Source organism: Branchiostoma lanceolatum, chromosome 16 (assembly GCF_035083965.1).
Source record: "Branchiostoma lanceolatum isolate klBraLanc5 chromosome 16, klBraLanc5.hap2, whole genome shotgun sequence".
In the NCBI taxonomy this organism is placed as follows: Eukaryota; Metazoa; Chordata; class Leptocardii; order Amphioxiformes; family Branchiostomatidae; genus Branchiostoma; species Branchiostoma lanceolatum.
This window is the reverse complement of record NC_089737.1, coordinates 11429402-11448734: the sequence shown is the minus strand read 5'-3', so window position 1 is coordinate 11448734 and position 19333 is coordinate 11429402. Positions and strand designations below refer to the sequence as shown.

General features: G+C 39.4%; 2 protein-coding genes across 4 annotated transcripts in view; one reads left to right on the top strand and one right to left on the bottom strand.

Moving 5' to 3' along the window:
* Window positions 1-11206, bottom strand: part of LOC136422247 (phospholipase D1-like) — a 40476-nt gene extending 29270 nt beyond the window's left edge. For 2 of the 3 annotated variants that reach the window (XM_066409891.1, XM_066409893.1), the window contains exons 1-3: window positions 11010-11206; window positions 3690-3822; window positions 613-769 (exon numbers count right to left, since the gene is read on the bottom strand). In XM_066409891.1, the coding sequence (XP_066265988.1) occupies window positions 613-769; window positions 3690-3807 (275 nt within the window). In that variant the 5' untranslated portion in view covers window positions 3808-3822; window positions 11010-11206. Of the gene's footprint in view, window positions 1-612; window positions 770-3689; window positions 3823-4930; window positions 5003-11009 lie in introns of those variants that run through there. The other variant, XM_066409892.1, reaches the window with a different exon arrangement.
* Window positions 11207-11421: 215 nt separating this feature from the next.
* LOC136422260 (kinetochore protein spc24-like) lies at window positions 11422-15971 on the top strand. Its single transcript, XM_066409911.1, has 6 exons — window positions 11422-11549; window positions 12733-12928; window positions 13541-13687; window positions 14053-14155; window positions 14547-14623; window positions 15092-15971. The coding sequence occupies exons 2-6, from the start codon at window positions 12745-12747 to the stop codon at window positions 15199-15201; spliced, it is 621 nt and encodes a 206-aa protein (XP_066266008.1). The 5' UTR covers window positions 11422-11549; window positions 12733-12744; the 3' UTR covers window positions 15202-15971.
* The last annotated feature ends 3362 nt before the right edge of the window (window positions 15972-19333 follow it).

Here is a 19333-nt window from a genome sequence, read left to right as displayed (position 1 = left end):
TTACCTGATTGGACGTCATGTTTGATGATAATTATGTAACGTCCTACTAACATAATTCCACCTGGGGTACATAATTCTGCCACCCTGGAAAGATACATCCAAACAGATCTCCAACCCAACGTCCCCCTTATAACGCACTAATAAAGATACAACCAGTGCACTCACTCCTCCTTTTGTTCATTCATTCATCTATTGACTTGCTCACTAACAACATAAATCAATCCTCCATTTATTCATTCATTCATTCACTCATTTATTTAAGCTCTCTCACTCACTCACACACATACTCACTCACTCATATATTCACTCAGTGACACTCACTTACTTACTCACTTACTTGCTCACTCATCTATTCATTTTTTTCTCACTTTGTCACTACGGTTACTAATCAGCCATCCATTCATTCACTCTTGCCCTCATTCACAACCTCCCTCCCACCCCCAGATCTACAAGACACAGGTTTGGGTTGAGAGTTTTCCTCCTATAGCTCCTCTCAACATCGATGATCTTCACATCTATCGGCTCCCCCGGGATAAACCCATTCATTTGTTCCTTTGTTTGTTCGTATGTTTGTTCGTTCGTTCATTCACCCACCCCTATCCCCAGACTCACAGGTTAGGGTTGAGCGGTTTCCTCCTGTAGCTCCTCTCCACATCGATGATCTTCACATCAATGGGCTCCCCGGGGATAAACCCCGCCCGTTTGGGGTGGTTGAAGGGAACCGGGTCCTTGTGGATACTGGAGAACGGAACCTTGAAGGGACTGGTATCTGAGGGGGAAAAAACGTAGCAAAAATTAGTTGATTTAGCTCGTTTTGATACATGTATTTGTTTTCAACTGGATTTGTACGTCACGTTTGTGATTATTTGTTACCGTCTGTTGTTATTTTGTTATTCAAGAGCAGAATACTCATATATTAAGCACTTCTTGTCCTATGCTTATTGATACGTGAATAAAATTTTTTTTAAAAAGAAGCAAATATTAGTATCTTTCCTTTGCAAAAATCAGCAAAGGTCTTTCAACATTCCCCTTATATGTCATGCAAAAAATGTTGCAAGGGGGAGTAAGATATGTAAAATATTACAACTGAGATATTGCACTCCTTCATGAAATCTGTTTAAGCTCTGCCACTGCGACGTTGCCAAAAATGATATACTAGTAAGCATTAGGCGTTGATAAAGGTTAGACATCCAGGTATTACGATACACCAAATAACAGTTACTCATAATATGACATTATGATTTTGGAAAATACGATTTTTCAAAATCATATCCAGTTGCTTGAGTAACTGTTATTTGGCGTATAGTAAGCATTAGCATTTGAAATTAAAGGCTGCATGCATGTAAAACTGGTTCTCTTCCAAAGGATGGAGACAAAACATATTACCGAGCACTCAGATCCGAATATCAATATAGGAGATGGCAATAAAGTAAAATTATGATACTGTGCAGTAAGCCCTCAAGGCTTGATAATTATGATAATCATACAGTCTTAAATTTGACCAAGAATTATTTACCTAGTCAGGCTGTCTAGACTCACTGAAAACGAGCCCCTTGGGAAACTTATTGTAACACAAAACGTATTCCATGCAAAGTAACTTTAATACCACTGAACAATATTGAATGTGGGCACAAGAAGAAAATTGAACAAGACGTATCTAGACTGATACTAGATAGAGATTGAAAGTTGACCATCAGATTGCTCTCACTGAGTCTGACAATCCAATCTGGGAGGTCAATTTTCAATCTTGTCCAACCTAGATAAAAAAGGTGAAGTCGATAGATCACTTTATATCAGACAGCTAGGTAGTTGAGCGGTCACTGGAATTACTATATAATGAGTCTCTATATAATGAGTCTGAGCCATGCAGTTTGATCATGGTGCTCTACTGAGGCCATACAAGGGGAGGCAAGAAAATCTAACATCCAGTGAAACCCAAATCCTTAATTATCTACTTGGATCCACCATTCTCTTTGGTCAGGGTTTTGGTCAGACTGGGATGCAAAATGTAACACCAACTTTCATTAGCTGGCTGGAAAATCTGTGGTGTCATTAGAAATTAGCCAATAAGGGTTCACAAGGAATTAGACAAGCAATCAAACTAGCCTGGTATCCTGAGTTGATAATTACTGTAATGCATTTAAGTTTGCGGTGGTTTGATGTTGATGTTTTTCACTGTAACCTCTCACAGCAAACTTAAAACTACCATGATGAAAATTCAGTCTTTTTTCCATCTATGTAACCTTGTTTCAACCGCATACACTCCATTTTCCAAATCAGATCAAATCAACGCAAACTCAAATGCATTCAAAGTATGGCTGCCGAGTCTTTTATCTTCTCCGGCAATCTCCGCAAATAGAGAGGACAAACGAACAATAGGTTTGGATACAATTATGAGAAAACAAGATCTGGGGTTCAAAGATTGGATTTTATTGCCTTTCCCTTTAAAAAGACATGCACATAGACATCATTCCAACACGTCACATTCACATGCAGGTAGAGAATACCTTCTGGTCTCTTCCTGCTCACTCCAGTAGGTACATGTACTTAACAATATAGGAGAGATCACACGTTAGACACATGAACAGCCAGATATCAAACTAGTGTGTGCATTACATTGTAAGTTAAGGCATCAGATCATCAACATGTGTATTATATATAGCCTCTGTTGCAGACTCAATTCAAGCCTCTCTAGCATCATGATGATACAAAAGACATGTCGTTAATTTGGTGACACAAATCGGGTATGAAATAAACTCATCAAAGAGTCTGAATTGAAATTGTTAAGACCTCCAAGGCTGTTTATCAATGCCAAGAGAATCAATGGACTAAATCAATTGGAAACAATAATTGATATCTACACAGACAGACACACACACACACATACATGCACAAACACACACGTGCACACACTCAGACACACACACGTGGACACACAAACACACACAAACAAGTAAACACACACAGACACAGACACACACACACACACACACACATTCAAACACCTGCATGCACAGACAGGCTCAATTTAGTCAATACTTTTCCGCTCTGGGGAAATAATGTTCATGTAGTACTGTCTGCCCTTGTATGGAGGTGGCACTTATCCTACAGGCAATAAACATTGTCTTGCACCTGGGCCAGACTTCTATTGATTGACCTACATTCAAATGGTTCCAAATACGACCAAAACCTCAAATTACTGGCCTCTTGAGGCGTGCGGCTTCAATAGCGCTGACCCTGGTGCAGGGCTGTCAATAGCTTCAAATTTTTTTTTCTTCTCCCACTCATTGTTTGAGAGCCAACATTTTGTATTTCCGTTGTTAAATTCATGATTTTACTAGTAGTCTAAGCTTACAAAGATAGTCCATTTTCATCAATTTCATGTCATATAGTTCAGTTTTTGGGACGGACAGGGTGAAATTTTTTCCGTCCAAACAAGCAAATTTCCGTCCTGGGACAGAGGGACGGGTCCTGGAGACAGCAATGCCCTGGTGTGAAGACTTGCTGACTGCTGCCCACACCTGTGTCAGGGAACCCCGCAGCAGTATAATCAAATACTGGATACTACTACTACTGAAACCATTGCAAATATGAGTTTGACTACTTGTGACACACTACATTGAACACTAGTCGAAACTCAGCAATAATATATGAGGATGTGTGAGATCGTTATGTGCATGTGTGCTTACTTGAAGCCGGATCAGGAGTTGGTAGCGGTGAATCCCCGTAGTCGGGAATATCGAGCACATCAAAGTCTTCCTCGGGGTCAGCACTGATCGTGTCCGCTCGCATCAACGCTCGAGGCATCGTGGCTCACAGAAACTGTTGGAACATACAATGTACATGTACTTGTTAAACTAGTATGGTTGTCATACATGGGTAACTGTAACACATAACACTATGTATAAAGTAAGTAGTCTTTGAAGACTGAAAGTGGACACAGTAAAAATTGCTTTATAAATTGAAATTAGATACAAGTTAACAATGATGTAGAATATCAATGAATCCCATCTTCTATAGCACAAAACTTACCATAATTTCAGGGGTTAGAATTGTACATATATATAGTTTTTACATGACTGTACACATGTACATGTAAAAGAGGAAATGAAAACAAAACCTCCTGACTTTGGACCTGGTAACCAATTGCAATGTTGACCAAGACTTGAGTGATGTCATAGGGTTCTTCCATTTCAAAGTTGATGGGGGTGGCCATGACATTTTTTTAACATTTAAATTTCCATCAATTTGACAAGACTTTTACCAAATGAAGATGAAGTAAAAGCCCTGCAAAAACTTTGAAATGATAATATAACTAAATGCAGAAATACAACAGCCTCCAGAATCATTCAAACTGATATATTGGTCCAGACTGCCATTCATTGTACAGAGATGTAAAATCGTATTTGTAGGCAATTCTACCAAACTGCCAATAAACATTCTGTTATGGCAGGGTGCAATTGTTGGTGACAGAGTAAAATATACGCTGCCCTAGGCCTGAATTCTAATCAAAGAAGTCTTTGCTTGCCTTTCAATCCACATTCCACAGTAACTACATGTACTAAGTCATATCTTTAGTTTAGGTGTCACCTAAAGGCTATTTGTTAATGGATAACATAACAGCCTCAACGCTATTGTGTAAAATGGTTTAGACTTCCCCATAACACGGTAAATACAGTTTTCAGCACTTTTTAACAAGCGACTGAATAATATTATACAGAACTCATTATTTCACTATTCAGAAACAAACAAGAGGAATAGAATTGTCTAGCATGCATAATCAACAAGAGGATTTTGAGCTGGTTTTTGTAATCTTAGACGGAGGCTCACAATCTTGCACTTTTGACACATACATGAATTAAAGCCTATAACGATGTAACCCTTACATACTGATGACTACAATCATGCTAGTAAAGACGGTGTGACAGACCGTTATTGTGAGGCGTGCCGCTGTACATGTGTGTATCTGAGCCCAACCTTAAAGCTGATAGACCGGTTTTACCTCATACTCAGGATTACAATGGGCACCAATGGGCCGCATGAATACAGTACCTTAGTTGTCATCATACTGTTTAGAAATACTGTCTGTGATTATATGTTCCACAACATTGACTCTGTAATCCATTATACTTTGTGAGTTGTGTAGTACTGTTGTTGACTTGTCTTTCTGTCTGTCTGTCTATCTGTCTGCATTTTCATGATTCCCAAAACGTATACACAATGCAGTGATACATTCTCATTGCTGCTATAATTGGAAGGTTCACAAAGCGGTATGAATGTTTAAGGAGGTTATAGTTATCTCTATTCTCTGATCAATATTTCTCATTCAGTTCAAAGCATGTGTCAACAAGCCACATACTTGATTTATGAAGACACAGAGTCAGTGATCGATACATGTCTACTAGTAGGATATCCGCCCGTGATGATACCTCACAAAATACAAGCATATGCTCTAACGCCAATGTATCATCTGTGTGGAAAGGGAAATCTTTCTCCCTCTCTTTCTCCTACTTCTACCTTTCCCTCTCTCTCTGTCCCTCCCTCTTTCTCCCTCATTTTCTCCTTCCCCGTCCCTTTTCCTCCATACATGTACCTCTCTCCCTTTCTCTCTCTCTTGCTCTGTCCATCTTTATCTCCTTCCCTCTATCTTTATTCCCCCTCTTTCTCCTTCCCCTTCTCTTTCTCATACAAACTCTTTCTCATACAAAATCTGTCTCTTTCTCTTCAAATATCTGTAGCTATAGCTAACTTCCTTCTGCCAAGATTTAGCTCCTGATTCTGGAAGGTCTCTAATCTGTGTACTCCTGTTTATTACTTACTCAGCATTCCATTACACCCGACATGTTTCATCACCATACAGAGGGAGGTCTTGCTTCTGTACATAGTAATTGACTTTCAGAATCACACTGGAACCAGGAAATTGGTTTTGAAGGGTCGATCTTTAAGTCAAAACACCCCCTTGCCTGTCAACGTGTAATTGCTTTTCAGAATCTGTCCTACGCACATGTATTCTTATAGACTTTGTTCACTCCTGGAAAGATAAGATGGGGATGATACTCTTAAACTTTTTTTAAATATTCAAAAGTTTGGTCTGTTTCCCCCAAAACAATGTTGAATGCAACATTAACTTCTCCTATCTTTATTTCAGTACTTAGTCTAGTGCTGTTTCAGTTGAAGATAAAACATTTTTATATCTGAATTAAGTATCTTTGTACAATAATGTCTTTGTCATATTTGACGGGAGGATTTTGATAGGATAGCAAACGAAATTGGGGAATCTCATTTGGAAAATAAATCATCTACAAGGCTGGCTGCGAACTGAGCTCTAGGACATTACTAGTAAATTTAAGTCAAACACTATAAGTTATGACTGGTATATCCTTACTAGTACTTTTGTGATAAATTCTCCAGCATTTTATTTGGGGGTGTTTGATGGGATAGCATAGCAAAATAAAAAATCCAATTTTATGAAACAAATTCTAGGACACTGAATTACATACATTACTGTGTAACAGTAAATACTAGTTGGTATATTGCCACCAGGCTAGGACTGCTTGGAGGATCCTCCTGGAAAGCAAGGGGCCAGTTTCTGGCCTGAGGACGTACATGTAGGCAGTAGGCATATCGCCACCTTTATGAATATAAAAACTAAGTGTTTAACACCATGCACAGCATCCAGGAAACTGTACTGTATTTTCTGAGATAATCCGTTTCAAATGATCCTCCATTTTGAGTTCCCAATTATGTGGAGGAGGTTCAAAACAAATTACTAACTGTCTTACTCTTCTGGCCATGATTAAACTAAAATTAACACCTCCCTTTGTATTACTACAAAACATACAATAAGTACAGCAATCTATAAAGGCTGCCAACCTGCCTGCAGTCCATTCAATGTTACTACAGAGTAATGTCTCCACTTAGTCTATTACCTGGGGGAAATCAAGGCTGTGGACTCTGTCCCTCCTCCATTCATGCAGGAATTTTACTTCAGCCCTGGAAACCTGATAATGGTTAGCTATAGCCTCCACCAGGCCTTCCTATGAGCATACAGATTGTAGAATTTGGCAAAAAAAGGAATAATTGGCCAGTAGAGTCCGAGTCCACGGTGAGGTCAATAATTCGCCTGGGCTTGCAAATGAAACCCTCTGGTGGCCAAATTTCCTGGCAAGTATTCTCCCTGTAGCTGGCGTAGTTAGCCTGGTGGAGACTAATATGATCATGGGGAGTCCTGCATGGCACCTGGCCAAAACCTTTGCCACAGTCAAGGTTCTAGTGACCTTGGATAAAGTTTGCAGTTGACTGAGGTTTATTTTAGTCCTTTCCACACCAGATAATACATAGTGCAGTGCCCATCTCTGTTCATTTAGCCCGGGAACACACAACTTGTGTTCAAACTGTAAACTGTACAGCAAGTCTAGTCTAGTCCCTGACTATTAGTCCCTGACTGTGTGTGTTTGCGTTTACCTAGCACATGCTGAGTGCTATTATAGATCAAAGAAAGATATGATTAAGTAGCATGTACCATTTTCAGTAAATGGTATGACTCAGCCAGGGATCGAACTCACTATGCAAGGTGAACAACACTCTACTCACTTAGAGATTGAACAGGTAATAAGTTGACTGAGGTTAGAGAACAAAATTAATGGCACCCTGCAGCAGCAGGTTGTCACTGTACTGGTTGTCAATCAAATAATGTGTACATGTACCTGTACATTGTAGGTCAATGACCTTAAGTTTGTGTGATATAGCACATTATCCTGACTGATGAAAAACAGTTTGTCACCTCTAAAACATTGGGCACTTTTTAAGAACTTTTCATACAGCCAAAAGGAATTCGAAGTTAGTGGAAGATAGTAGGAATTGTTTAACAATAAAAAAATGGTTGAATTATAAGCTTAATAACACTGCAAGTTTGTAATGTCAAGTCAAGTCCAATTAAAATGGCAATGAGTAAATATATGTTAAAATCATGGCCAAATTCTAGAGTTAAGTACAGAAGAATTTTACTGCTGACAAATACAGATAGTTCAAACAGGACATGCCCTTAGGGGTAAACAAACCATAACAACTTGGCAAACATGTAGACTTGTCTAATTAAGCTTCTGTGTATAGAGAATCCCTGGACCTTGGAAAATGTCCAAATGAAACATTGAATTCTACAAAACCTTCATCTTGTTTTCAACACGAGTGACGAGTGAATGCTATCTACCAACAAAGATGAACTTTCATGTCAGAAACATTGTGATACACAACAAGGTATTCCTATGTATAAAAGATAATAATCATCATAACAGTTATCTACATAAATACATTTGACCAGAGGTTTTACTCAAGTTGATGGAGTAATACAATGTAGTTTTGGGTCAACATGCCCCTTATGACTGGCCTGGTATCCAAACCTATTATATTTTATAGCTGCCAAGTCTCTTCCTCCTGTTAGGCAAATCCAAACCGTTCCAGCTAAAAGGGGTAGGGAATTTCCTGAGCAGCCTTAGTTTGTAACCTCTAGCCTGCTTCTTCTATTGAGTCAGTTAGTCAAGCTTGATGTTTCTGACTTAGGGAGAAGAGATGCTGCTTCAGTGAGCGTTAGTTCAGTGCCCTAAGAAGTGGTCTCTGTGGCCTTGCACTTAAGCAAACTTGTTTAAAAAAATGCTATTTGTATTCTAATAAGAAGACGTAGAGCAGCTATAAAAGTATAATTGGTTTGGATGTTGGCCCAAATCTATGACCACTCCATGGCCAGGAACAAGGTAAAACCTCCATGGTCAAATGTATATTTATGCAGGTAACTAGATGGATACCAGGCTACCATATGACCAACAAGACTTCTGTGACTCATGACTTCCTTTTAGAATCTGCCCAGTCTAACCCTCAGGAAGGGCGAGGTTAGCCTCTACCAGGCTCCACAATCAATTGAGGCTGACCAAGTACTAGTAGACAAAGAACATGCTGGCCAAGGAGCACAGTTTGTGACCTACATCATACATGTAGGGATACTATCTGTCTATAGTGGTGCGGATCGGTCCGGCCCGGACCGGTTCCGGACTTGTAAAACGTTTAGGTTCAAGTCCAAAAATACCTAAACGTCTGGAAACAAGTCCGGACTTGAAAAAAATTCTCTCACTCATACACTCCTTTTTGTTTTAAACCATCTTAAACCTTCCTTAAATCGTGAAATTTGCACTAGAAAAATATGAAAACATTGCTGTTTTTGTGTTTATAACTGAACTTTTGTGTTAATTACTGACTGTATATAATTCCGTATATATAGTTTTCAAATTACATGTAAAATATCTGCCAATATGCAATTTTACATGTAACACGAAAAAAATATTCAAAAATTATTGTTCAGGTCCGGACTTTCAAGTCCGGACCTGAACCTAAACCTCTGGACTCGAGTCCGAACCTAAACCTAAACTCGGGTTTAGATCCACACCACTATCTGTCTATGTGGCCAACTTCTACTATTTTTCCAGTGACCTGAGGAGCCTGGTAAAGGCTAGTACAACGTGTGGCTTCGACTAGGGCTTAGCCTGCAGTAGTCTGGCAACCAGATTATTAGCCTGAGGGTCTTTTGACATCCAAGCTTGACAGGTCTGTGGGCTGAAAGATGGTCAGATAAGAAGCCTTGCCAAGAAACAAATCAATTGAGGCTGTCTCTTAAGATAATACACCAATGAAATGAAATGAATGTAAAAACAATGATAAAACCTCCTTGATTACGGACTGTCATATCTAGGTCAACTTACATCCCAATCCCTGTGATGAATACACATTCAAATTGAGATCGATAACAACCAATCAGGGAAAACATTCTATCAATGAATACTCTTGCCTTAATCAGTAACATAATACCCTGATGAATTATTCACAAGGGACTGCCATACAGTCTGACACACAACAATATCATACATTGTATAATCATCTCCTTTTGAGACTGGATTGACAGAAGAGAAGGCTTGAGCATGTTTCGTCGCAAAATTTGGATAGAGAACACTGAGGTGAACCCCTAGTGGGATGTAGGGAGATCTTTAACCTTTGCAGCATGCTGTTTTGTACCAAATGTCTATTTCTTATGGAGTAAGGCAGTAAATAGAAGGTTCAAGTGCTAAAAGAAAATATTTTCAAACACAGGACTGCGAAAATAACACAATGACACAATCATAAATTGATTTTTTTTCAGTTGCTCTTTTTTGTTTTTATGAAAGTCCAATACAATACATAATGTACTTCTGCCAGTTTGATTTCATAATTTAAACATTTGATTAAATAGAAATTGACTTGAAAGACGACATTTTCAATCTACGAAACATGTACATACTGCAGTTTGTTTTGAAATATTCTTTTGAACAACATTTTGATAAAGAACCCAACACAATTATCGAGAACAGTTCACTTCAGGGGTGACCTGGTGTGCTTGGCCAAAAACGCGAGCCGTAGCGAAGCCGCATTGCACTACCACTAGCTACTTGAAAAAGCATCATGCTTCACCTCAAATGAGGATGCCTTGAAATGAAAAACGAAAACGAAGCATTGAACAGTTGGGCGTGTCCTTGACATATAAACAGTATAATTGAAGATGACACCTGGGCGTTGTCCTTGTCACTACCGTGAGAAACTTAGAATGTATCTTCACGAACGTGGAATATCTGTTAAGAAATAGTCTAAAGTGAACCACACCTAGCGCCCTAAGAACCACGTTCCCGAAAATATAAGGATTAGTAATCGTAAAATATTATCACCCCCAAATTTATACATGCGATCGCCCATTCATTCTTTAGGAAGCTAGCCTGTACTTCCCAACTAAAAACTTGTGTCTTTTTTAATGCGTTTTATCATACTGACAGGCTGTCAAACTAACAGAAGATTGTCAGTTTCTGGTGTCTTAGTTGAAACCACCAAAACGTCCAAGAAAGGTAAATATTCATTCAACTTCTTGGAAACCGGAACCACCAAGACGCAAACGAAGAAATTTAGGGGGGACGTCGCTGCCCCTTCTAGGAACTTACCGGACTTTCGCCGTACAAGAACGATCAGCAACTTGGTCGTTGCCTCCTGGCGCTTAAGATGTCCACCACCCCTTGGTCGATTGTTGTTTCCTGTCTCAAAGAGGTAGAGAAAGTCGATAAAACTGAGAGAACCTCCGCATTCCTGCACACAAAATTTCACAACACACTTTTCACGCGCCGGTGATGGTGACCTTTCAGAAGAGGTTACGACACAGCAGTACAACGCAAAACATGAAGATTAACTTCTATTATAGCAAATTTCATTCTTGATATCATTAGTTATTATACATATGTATCATTGTATAAACAAAAAAAATGTATATATTGGAATTATAGAAATAATTCAAATCGAGATAATTAGCTTATCATAGGTAAAAGAAATATCATTTTATTTGCGGTTATCTGCCTTCTAGTTGACTTACCCGTACGTCATTCAAATGCTGCTTGTTCATTGGTTCTCTAAACTCTTACCTACCCTATTGACCAATCAGCAGTCCAGCAGGTTTGAGCTACAGGATACCGTAACGACTGGATTTGGCGGTAGGTTTGAAATGTTGTCCCAATTTCTCTGCATTTTTCTGCTTAAATATTGCTGTATCTAACTAATGAACAACCAAGAGATCATACGATTGCACGTATAAGCAGCTTGTGGCGCTCTGTATGTGGTTATTTGCTGCTAGTTAAAGAAATAGGGGAGTTTTCCCCGGCGCTGTCGAGCCGTCATACCCAGATTCACAAGTTAGCCACTTTGCTGTCCTCTACTTCTAAAATTTCGGCAAAGATACTCTTCGATCTCCTTTCAGTTTCTAGGATTGTTACATCACGTCGTAGGGTTTTAATGTTCGTAGCAATGAACAAGATACGTGTAGATAACATAAACTTAACGTTTGAAAAGGAAACTGAACGCCGTATAATAATTTTTTGTCGGTTGACAAAATGGTACGTTACCGTACCGCCACCTGGCGTATCGACAATAGAATGCAGTTTGTAGTTGTAAACTTGGGAAAGTATACTCCAATCTACAATTACGCCAACGAAAATACTCACTCCTCCTCTACATACTTGCAAACTCCACTTGTACAAGTAGAATTTTATCTATGTGATCTGCATCTACAAATTATGATTCAGAAAATAATTTAGATACTGCTATCTACCATTGAATTTTGATGACAACCCCTGTGACATATGATATATTCTCATTGAACATGTAACATGATGATTTTATCTTTGGCAGTTTGATAGACAAGTATATCTTTGAGTCAATGATTCAGAAAACAATAAGCTCAGATTCTGCTATCCATTATCGATGATAATAGCCCTACAAATGAAAATATGCTTTACTCTCATATATTGTCATAGTAAGTCATATACTATATTTCATAATCTTTGGGCGTGGCATCGTGTGGCAAAATGGTTAGCGCTTTTGGTTCAGAACCAATAGCTCCAGGACTCGGTACTTTGACATGCCTCGACATTCCCTTTGGGAAGGGCACTCTACACGACTTTCCTCACTTGACAGTGGATTGCTTCTCAGCTATAATCTGTCTAAAAAAGTGTGTTCTAACATTGTTGAGGACACATACGAATTTGGCCAATGTGCCAAGAACTGCACATATGCCCCAAAGACTCCTAATTTATTTTGTTCATCTTTGTCAGTTTGTGTGACATGGCTGAAGCAGAAAACCCCTGAAACTGAAAGTAACATTTTTTCCATATTTTGCAGCTTGTATAAGACATGGCTGAAGGTGGCATGATGAAGGAAGACATCCTGCAGGAGAAGATGGACATCGTGAGTGAGATGATCACCATGCTGGCTGCTGGGGAGCAGGCGGAGGAGTTAGAGCGCGTCACCGAGGTGTGGGCGAAAATCAGCCAGCTGAGGGAGACACAGGAGGAGGATGTCAAGAAAACCATTCAAGGTACAAACTATGCAGGGCTCGAAATACTGGGTGCTTGATATGCACTCTCAAATTGGAACTGTGCATCTAGTTTTTGACTGTGGGCACCTAGATATTTAGTGTAGGTTGTTCCGGACCGAGTGATAAATTTAGAATACAACACAGTGTATTCCGCATCACCCTCGCTCCCAGTCCTCCCACGGGTCTCCGGCCTATGGCCGTCAGGCGATCCTACCCGCGGTCGGGCTGCTGGTACCTCGGGTGATGAGGAATACCCCGTGTTGTATTCTATATTTATTTGTCACACGGTCCGGAACACCCGTATTGAATGTTTTCGCGGCCCAGGTATGACATAAATACTAATACTGTTAAATTCAGCGACTGTATATTCTTGGCTTTTGTAAGAGTCAGAAAAAATTAATAAAACACTTGTTAGATTGTTTGCTTAAAATCTTGAACTTGAAGTTGTATTAAGAATTTCAGATTAGAGCTCTGAGTGTGAAGAGATACAGTAACTGTCATACATTTGTACAGTTTTGCTGACATTCTACTTTATTCAATGTTGTGCTCCTACTAGTAAAATGTTTTGAATTTCTGTGTACTCAACAATAATATTTCTCCTGTCTTGTGAAGCATTATTGGCTATGAATGAGGATGAAGAGCAGAAAGTGAAGAGCATCAGCCAATCAGAGGAAGTGTACCAACAGAAGGAAGCTGAGCTGGAGGCTGAGAAATCCCAGGCTGAGAAGCAGAGACAACAGGCTGAACAGGGCGTTCAATATCCTTTTATGGGCATTCTTCAGGTCAGAGGTCAACCCGTAGGCGCCATGCTCAAATAATCTCCAAGCAGATGTTGGGGTGAAGGATTGAAGCATTTTCTGACTGCCCAAGCTTCTCTGACTGTCTGACAGCCCCCACCCCCAGTAATTACATCAGCACATGGGAAAAGTAAGATATAACCGACATGCTGATAGTTTGTAATATCCTCATCTGAGCAATGTGGATACAAAGACTGAGACCTCTTGCTACCTTTATCAGTTGATCGCAAAATTCCTCTAATAGTCCTAGAATTTATTATGATGTAGGATGTGGAATACTGTACATCATTTATATGTGTCATGTTCTACCTTAACTCATTCCCACATCCCTCATGGGAAAGCTTGAAAAACTGAAGGACGAACAAGAGGCAGTAAGCAAGCAGAAGGAGACTGTCAAACAGAACACAACAGAGGCTCTCCCTGATGTGAGGTGAGGTGTATGTTTTGTTCATCCACTTTTGGGACATGTGCAAAGGCTAAAAAAACAGGTTCAATGCAGCATTTTACAATAACATTGTTTCAATGAGCAACGCAAATTGTCCTCAAATGTATGTACAGGTACATGTAAAGTTGTGCTAAACTAAAGGCTTCACAAATTAAAGATAGGGATGAGAAATTGTTGGTTAGTAATTTATTTGTCATTTCATTTTCACACACACATTCATACATGCAGGTATACCCACACACATACACACAGTTGTTTCTGTCTTACACTGTCTACAGTTACACATTCAACAGAATTAAATGGTTTCAGCTGTGTCCTATTGTTAAAAACCATGACTTTCTCATAGAGTATCATCATCTTGGTTTGATTTTCACAGGTACCTCACTACCCTGTACTCCAATGTGACCAAGCTGAAATGGGACTTTAGCAGTGGACCTGACGATATTAAGGGATGTATCCTTTTTCTTGGCGCACATGCGTGACATGGTAAACCTTTGTGTACACTGTATAGGTTTGATCTTGTTCCCTTCATCATAGCACAGATATAATTACCAGTCTTTGGTTGGTTTGTGAACAAGGCTTAAAATGTTTCAATTGGTTTTATAGATTTTATCAAAGTTTATGCCAACTTCGTCATTTCAGATGGTCACATAAAGCTGGCGGCCCCTTATTCTCATGTACAGTTAAGGGAGCTTCAGGCATGTTCCTCAAGCGTCAAGCCTCCGTAAGTAAAAGAACCCAGCACACTTATCGAAAAGAGTAGGGGTGACCCGGTGTGCTGGACCAAAAAACACTGCATTGCACTACTAGTAGCTACTTGAAAAAGCATCCGTCACCTCAATTGAGGATGACTGCTTGACCTTTACCTACATGTATGTCGACTATGCTCTGGCCAGTATGACCCTTAACCTTTGCCCCTAGTTGTGACCTGCAAGTCGGATGTGAAGCCCTTCTCGCTTAACTCCAAGCAGAACTCCCAGTTCTTTGTGGCAAACTACCTCTGGGACCTCATGGACGCAAGCTTCGACTGAACATTGGAGATTTGTTTCCTACAGAAGTCTTGTAAATACTAGAGAAGTTTGATAGATTAGAATCGTGTGTCTTGTGAAACCATTATTTAACAGATCAATTGCAAAGAGACAGCTTTTGTACCAATGTTAGACTTCATTCATCTCCAAGCAGATCTACCAGTAGCTAGACAGTATCCATGGGCCAAAATAAACAGATCCAGCCGGCTACAGTTTTGGCTAGATATTGTTTGGGCCCATGGATACTGTTTGGGTCTATGGATACTGTTTTGGCCCATGGATACTGTTTGGGTCTATGGATACTGTTTTGGCCCATGGATACTGTTTTGGCCCATGGATACTGTTTGGGTCTATGGATACTGTTTTGGCCCATCGATACTGCCTCGCCACCGGTGGATCTGCATGGAGACTTTATTCTTGATAAACATAGACATGGATGGAGACATTTTACTTGATGCTATATCTACGCTAAAGACTTGTTGATACATCAAATAGTTAGTTATGTAAACTCTAACGTTGGACCGAAGAAGTGTAATTATTACTAATGATCGATGTTATTTCTTACATACAATGTAGTAACTTTGCAAGTAAGCAAAGTAACTGACTTTCGTCATTTCTTTATAACTGTACGGTACATGTTTCACCAGTAGTTGCTTGTATAGTACACACAGTTCTCTGTTAACAGATAGGAACAGATCACAGATGATTGGAAGATGAAGAATCATGAAACACCTCTACGAGGAAAGAAGAAAATAAAAATGGTTCCAAAGAAATTTGACTACAAGACTACATTGACATTAGTGTAACATTGACTGAAGTGAAACTCATCACCAACTTGGAGGTTTTCTAGACCTCATGTATGAATGACAGTTATAAAACATATATAGATTTGAGCACAACATTTCTCCTGCATGCCTTAACTCATAACCAGTGCAAATTTTCTGGCAAAAGGCTACCTCAGCTGACAGAAGGTTAAATCTTACTATGCAGCTGTGATGATGGTGTATCTGTGGCATAGTCCTATGCATGTACCACCATATGCTGCTTCTGGTTATTCCCTCTTGTCACTGTGTGGTCACACAACTCACATTTGTATGGCAATTTCCTGCCATGTTTGACTGTATGCTTCTTGAGCAAACTTGAGCCTGACCTCAGCTGAGAGAAGGTTAAAGTTTACTACATGTATGCAGCTGTGATGACATATCTACAACCTAGTCATCTGCATGTACCAGAATATGCTGCTTCAAGTTAACGTTATTCCATCTTTTCACCGAGTTGTCACACAACTCACATTTGTAAGGCTATGTTTGAACGTTTCCGACAACATCTCCAAATGTTGAACCTTCAGACGACCCTTTTATCTTACCTTCGTACTGCAAAGTTACCCTCGTTAAGTCACCAAGCAGATGTTGGGGTTGACAGTTGTAAAGTTTTCTGACAGGTCGGCTTTGCTGCCATGATCCGCCCCAGTTGGCTGGGAAGATGACTGTCAGAAAGGCCGACCGGTCAGAAAGTCCTCCTGCAATACCTGCCGGCAGGTTTAACTTTCGTTTTATTGTTTACTTATCATTCGCTTTTCTGTTTTCTCTTACGTGGGAGGCTAAAGCTCTCTTCATGCTAATTAGACTGCTTTTTAGAGAGACACAGGTCATAGGTCTACAAAATACTGTCCATTCCTTGATTTATTCCAGCATATGAACATATCAGTAAAGGAAAAAAAGCTGAGATTTGGCTCAGATAGTTTTTGCTTTCTTTGATAGTCAGACACCTGTTGACTCTGTGTAAAGTCGTGATTTAACAAATGGGATAAAAGACAACTAACACACACATGATGTCATCTGTCTGCTGTAGATATATACTTTAATGATAATGATACAACAAAACCTCTTTAACTACTTGCACGAATAAAAGTCTAGTGAATAATGTCAGTAATGTAACACATTGTCTTATTCTGTGTTCTAAGGATTGCAGCTAAGAATCGATTACGTACGGTGGTGACAGTAAAGACTAAACAATGTCATGATACAAATGATATCTGGATAGAAAGCACCTATGACACAACCGACTTCATGCCACTCTACTTTACTACTACATGTAGTTACTGGGATCAAACAGCTCAGTAGTCGAGGCAGCTACCGGCCGGAGAAAGTCCTCTGGCATCCCACAAGTCTGAAAAATCAGAACAGCAAAAATGAAAAGACTTAGTGTTCTTATTCTGTATGTACCTGTGCCCACTACTCCACATATTCCCATATATGATAGAGTTACAATGTTTTTATTTTCTTATGATTAAGGGACCAAAATAGAAAACTAGAAATGGCATCGACCAAAGACTCTTAGTACCTTATATGATCCTAAGCTAATATGTTGGTCACAACCCCGGAACCAACTGTCCGGCCCCCCTCACGGATGGCAAACCGCAGCCCTTTTTCCATGGCGATGGGAGTGATCAACTCTACAGTCAACTGGACATTATCTCCCGGCATCACCATTTCCTGTGGAAACCAGAAAAATAAAAAAATCAACAATTATTTTCATACGTGTAGTGTACCGTTAGTTCATGTATGTTTTCATATTTCAGTATGTTTTCAACAATCTCAGCTTATCTTTCAAACAAAGACTAATCTATACAAAGTTAGATATAGCGAAGTAAACTATGGCATATCCTTTTCCATTAGATGTAGCAAGTACATTTATACATCAGTGTCAGTAACTCGCCACTCTACTCATATCTGAACTTTTCGTCAGAAGTTGAGTCAGGTCTTTAGACAGTTAATATGATTACTTCTCAGTGGTCTGATTTGGGAGACATTTTCAATGGACGAAATCAGGATTTTCTGTACCTCTTGGATATGCTTAGCTCCTTCGCTTTTTGACACGTAAAGGAAGCCTAATGATATTGCAAGGTTACGATGTAAGATTTGTCATAAGGTTTTAAACATGGATTGTGGAGAATGCTTTAAGTTCTTTAGGACAAAAGCTCAATCCCTGACTTTGAGAGAAAAAAAAACAGATGAAAGAAATGTCGTCTCGCTGAGATGTAGACATGATATTGCCAAAACTTACCACACCCTCGGGAAGCTCGATACTTCCTGTGACGTCCACGGTCCGGAAGTAGAACTGAGGTCGGTAGCCGTTGAAAAATGGGGTATGACGTCCACCTTCGTCTTTACTCAAGATGTACACCTGAGTGTATAAGCACACGAGCAACACCATGGATTCAAGATGTCATCTTTACAATTCGTTGAAACTGATTTACTGCATAGCATAACATTCTACTGTAAATCAGCATGTCCGTGTACTCTGAATGCGTTAACATACAATATGATATCCAATAAAAAGCCACAATGACTATACCTCGGCTTCGAATTCGGTATGAGGAGTGATGCTTCCAGGCTTGGCCAACACCTGGCCACGTTCCACCTCATCCTTCTTCGTACCTCTCAGCAAAACACCGACGTTATCACCAGCCTGGCCTTTATCTAGTAGTTTCCGAAACATCTCGACACCTGCGAACAGTAACCGAGTTCACTTAATCTCTACGAAAAAGAAAAACAGAAGAATTTGAACCAGGTAGCTTCTGTGACAAGAAAGTCGTTTTGAAGAATGGATGGTTGGTGTAACAACTTTCACCTTGAATATGGCACCAATCTCAACGTATGAAAATGAATTATGGTATATCTTTATTATTATTATAAGATTTCAAAGTTTAGGACTTACGGGAAAAGCTGAGGAAATAAAGCCAATTGGATCATGGTTTGAAAGAGGAAGTCGTTTTGAAGAATGGATGGTTGGTGAAACATCTTTCACCTTGAATATGGCACCAATCTCGACGTATGAAAATGAATTATGATATATCATTATTATTATTATTATTATAAGATTTCAAAGTTTAGGACTTACGGGAAAAGCTGAGGAAATAAAGCCAATTGGATCATGGTTTGAAAGAGGAAGTCGTTTTGAAGAATGGATGGTTGGTGAAACAACTTCTTCCTTGAATATGGCACTAATCTCAACGTATGAAAATAAATTATGGTATATCATTATTATTATCATTATAAGATTTTAAAGTTTAGGACTTACGGGAAAAGCTGAGGAAATGAAGCCAATTGGATCATGGTTTGAAAGAGTAAAG

Bases quoted from the DNA above. Each gene is read 5' to 3' on its own strand.
- LOC136422260 (XM_066409911.1), top strand. From the start codon at position 12,745: ATGGCTGAAGGTGGCATGATGAAGGAAGACATCCTGCAGGAGAAGATG. The intron at 13,688-14,052 runs ATCCTTTTATGG...TCATTCCCACAT, and splicing joins GGCTGAACAGGGCGTTCAAT to CCCTCATGGGAAAGCTTGAA. The intron at 14,624-15,091 runs GTATCCTTTTTC...CTTTGCCCCTAG, and splicing joins ACCTGACGATATTAAGGGAT to TTGTGACCTGCAAGTCGGAT.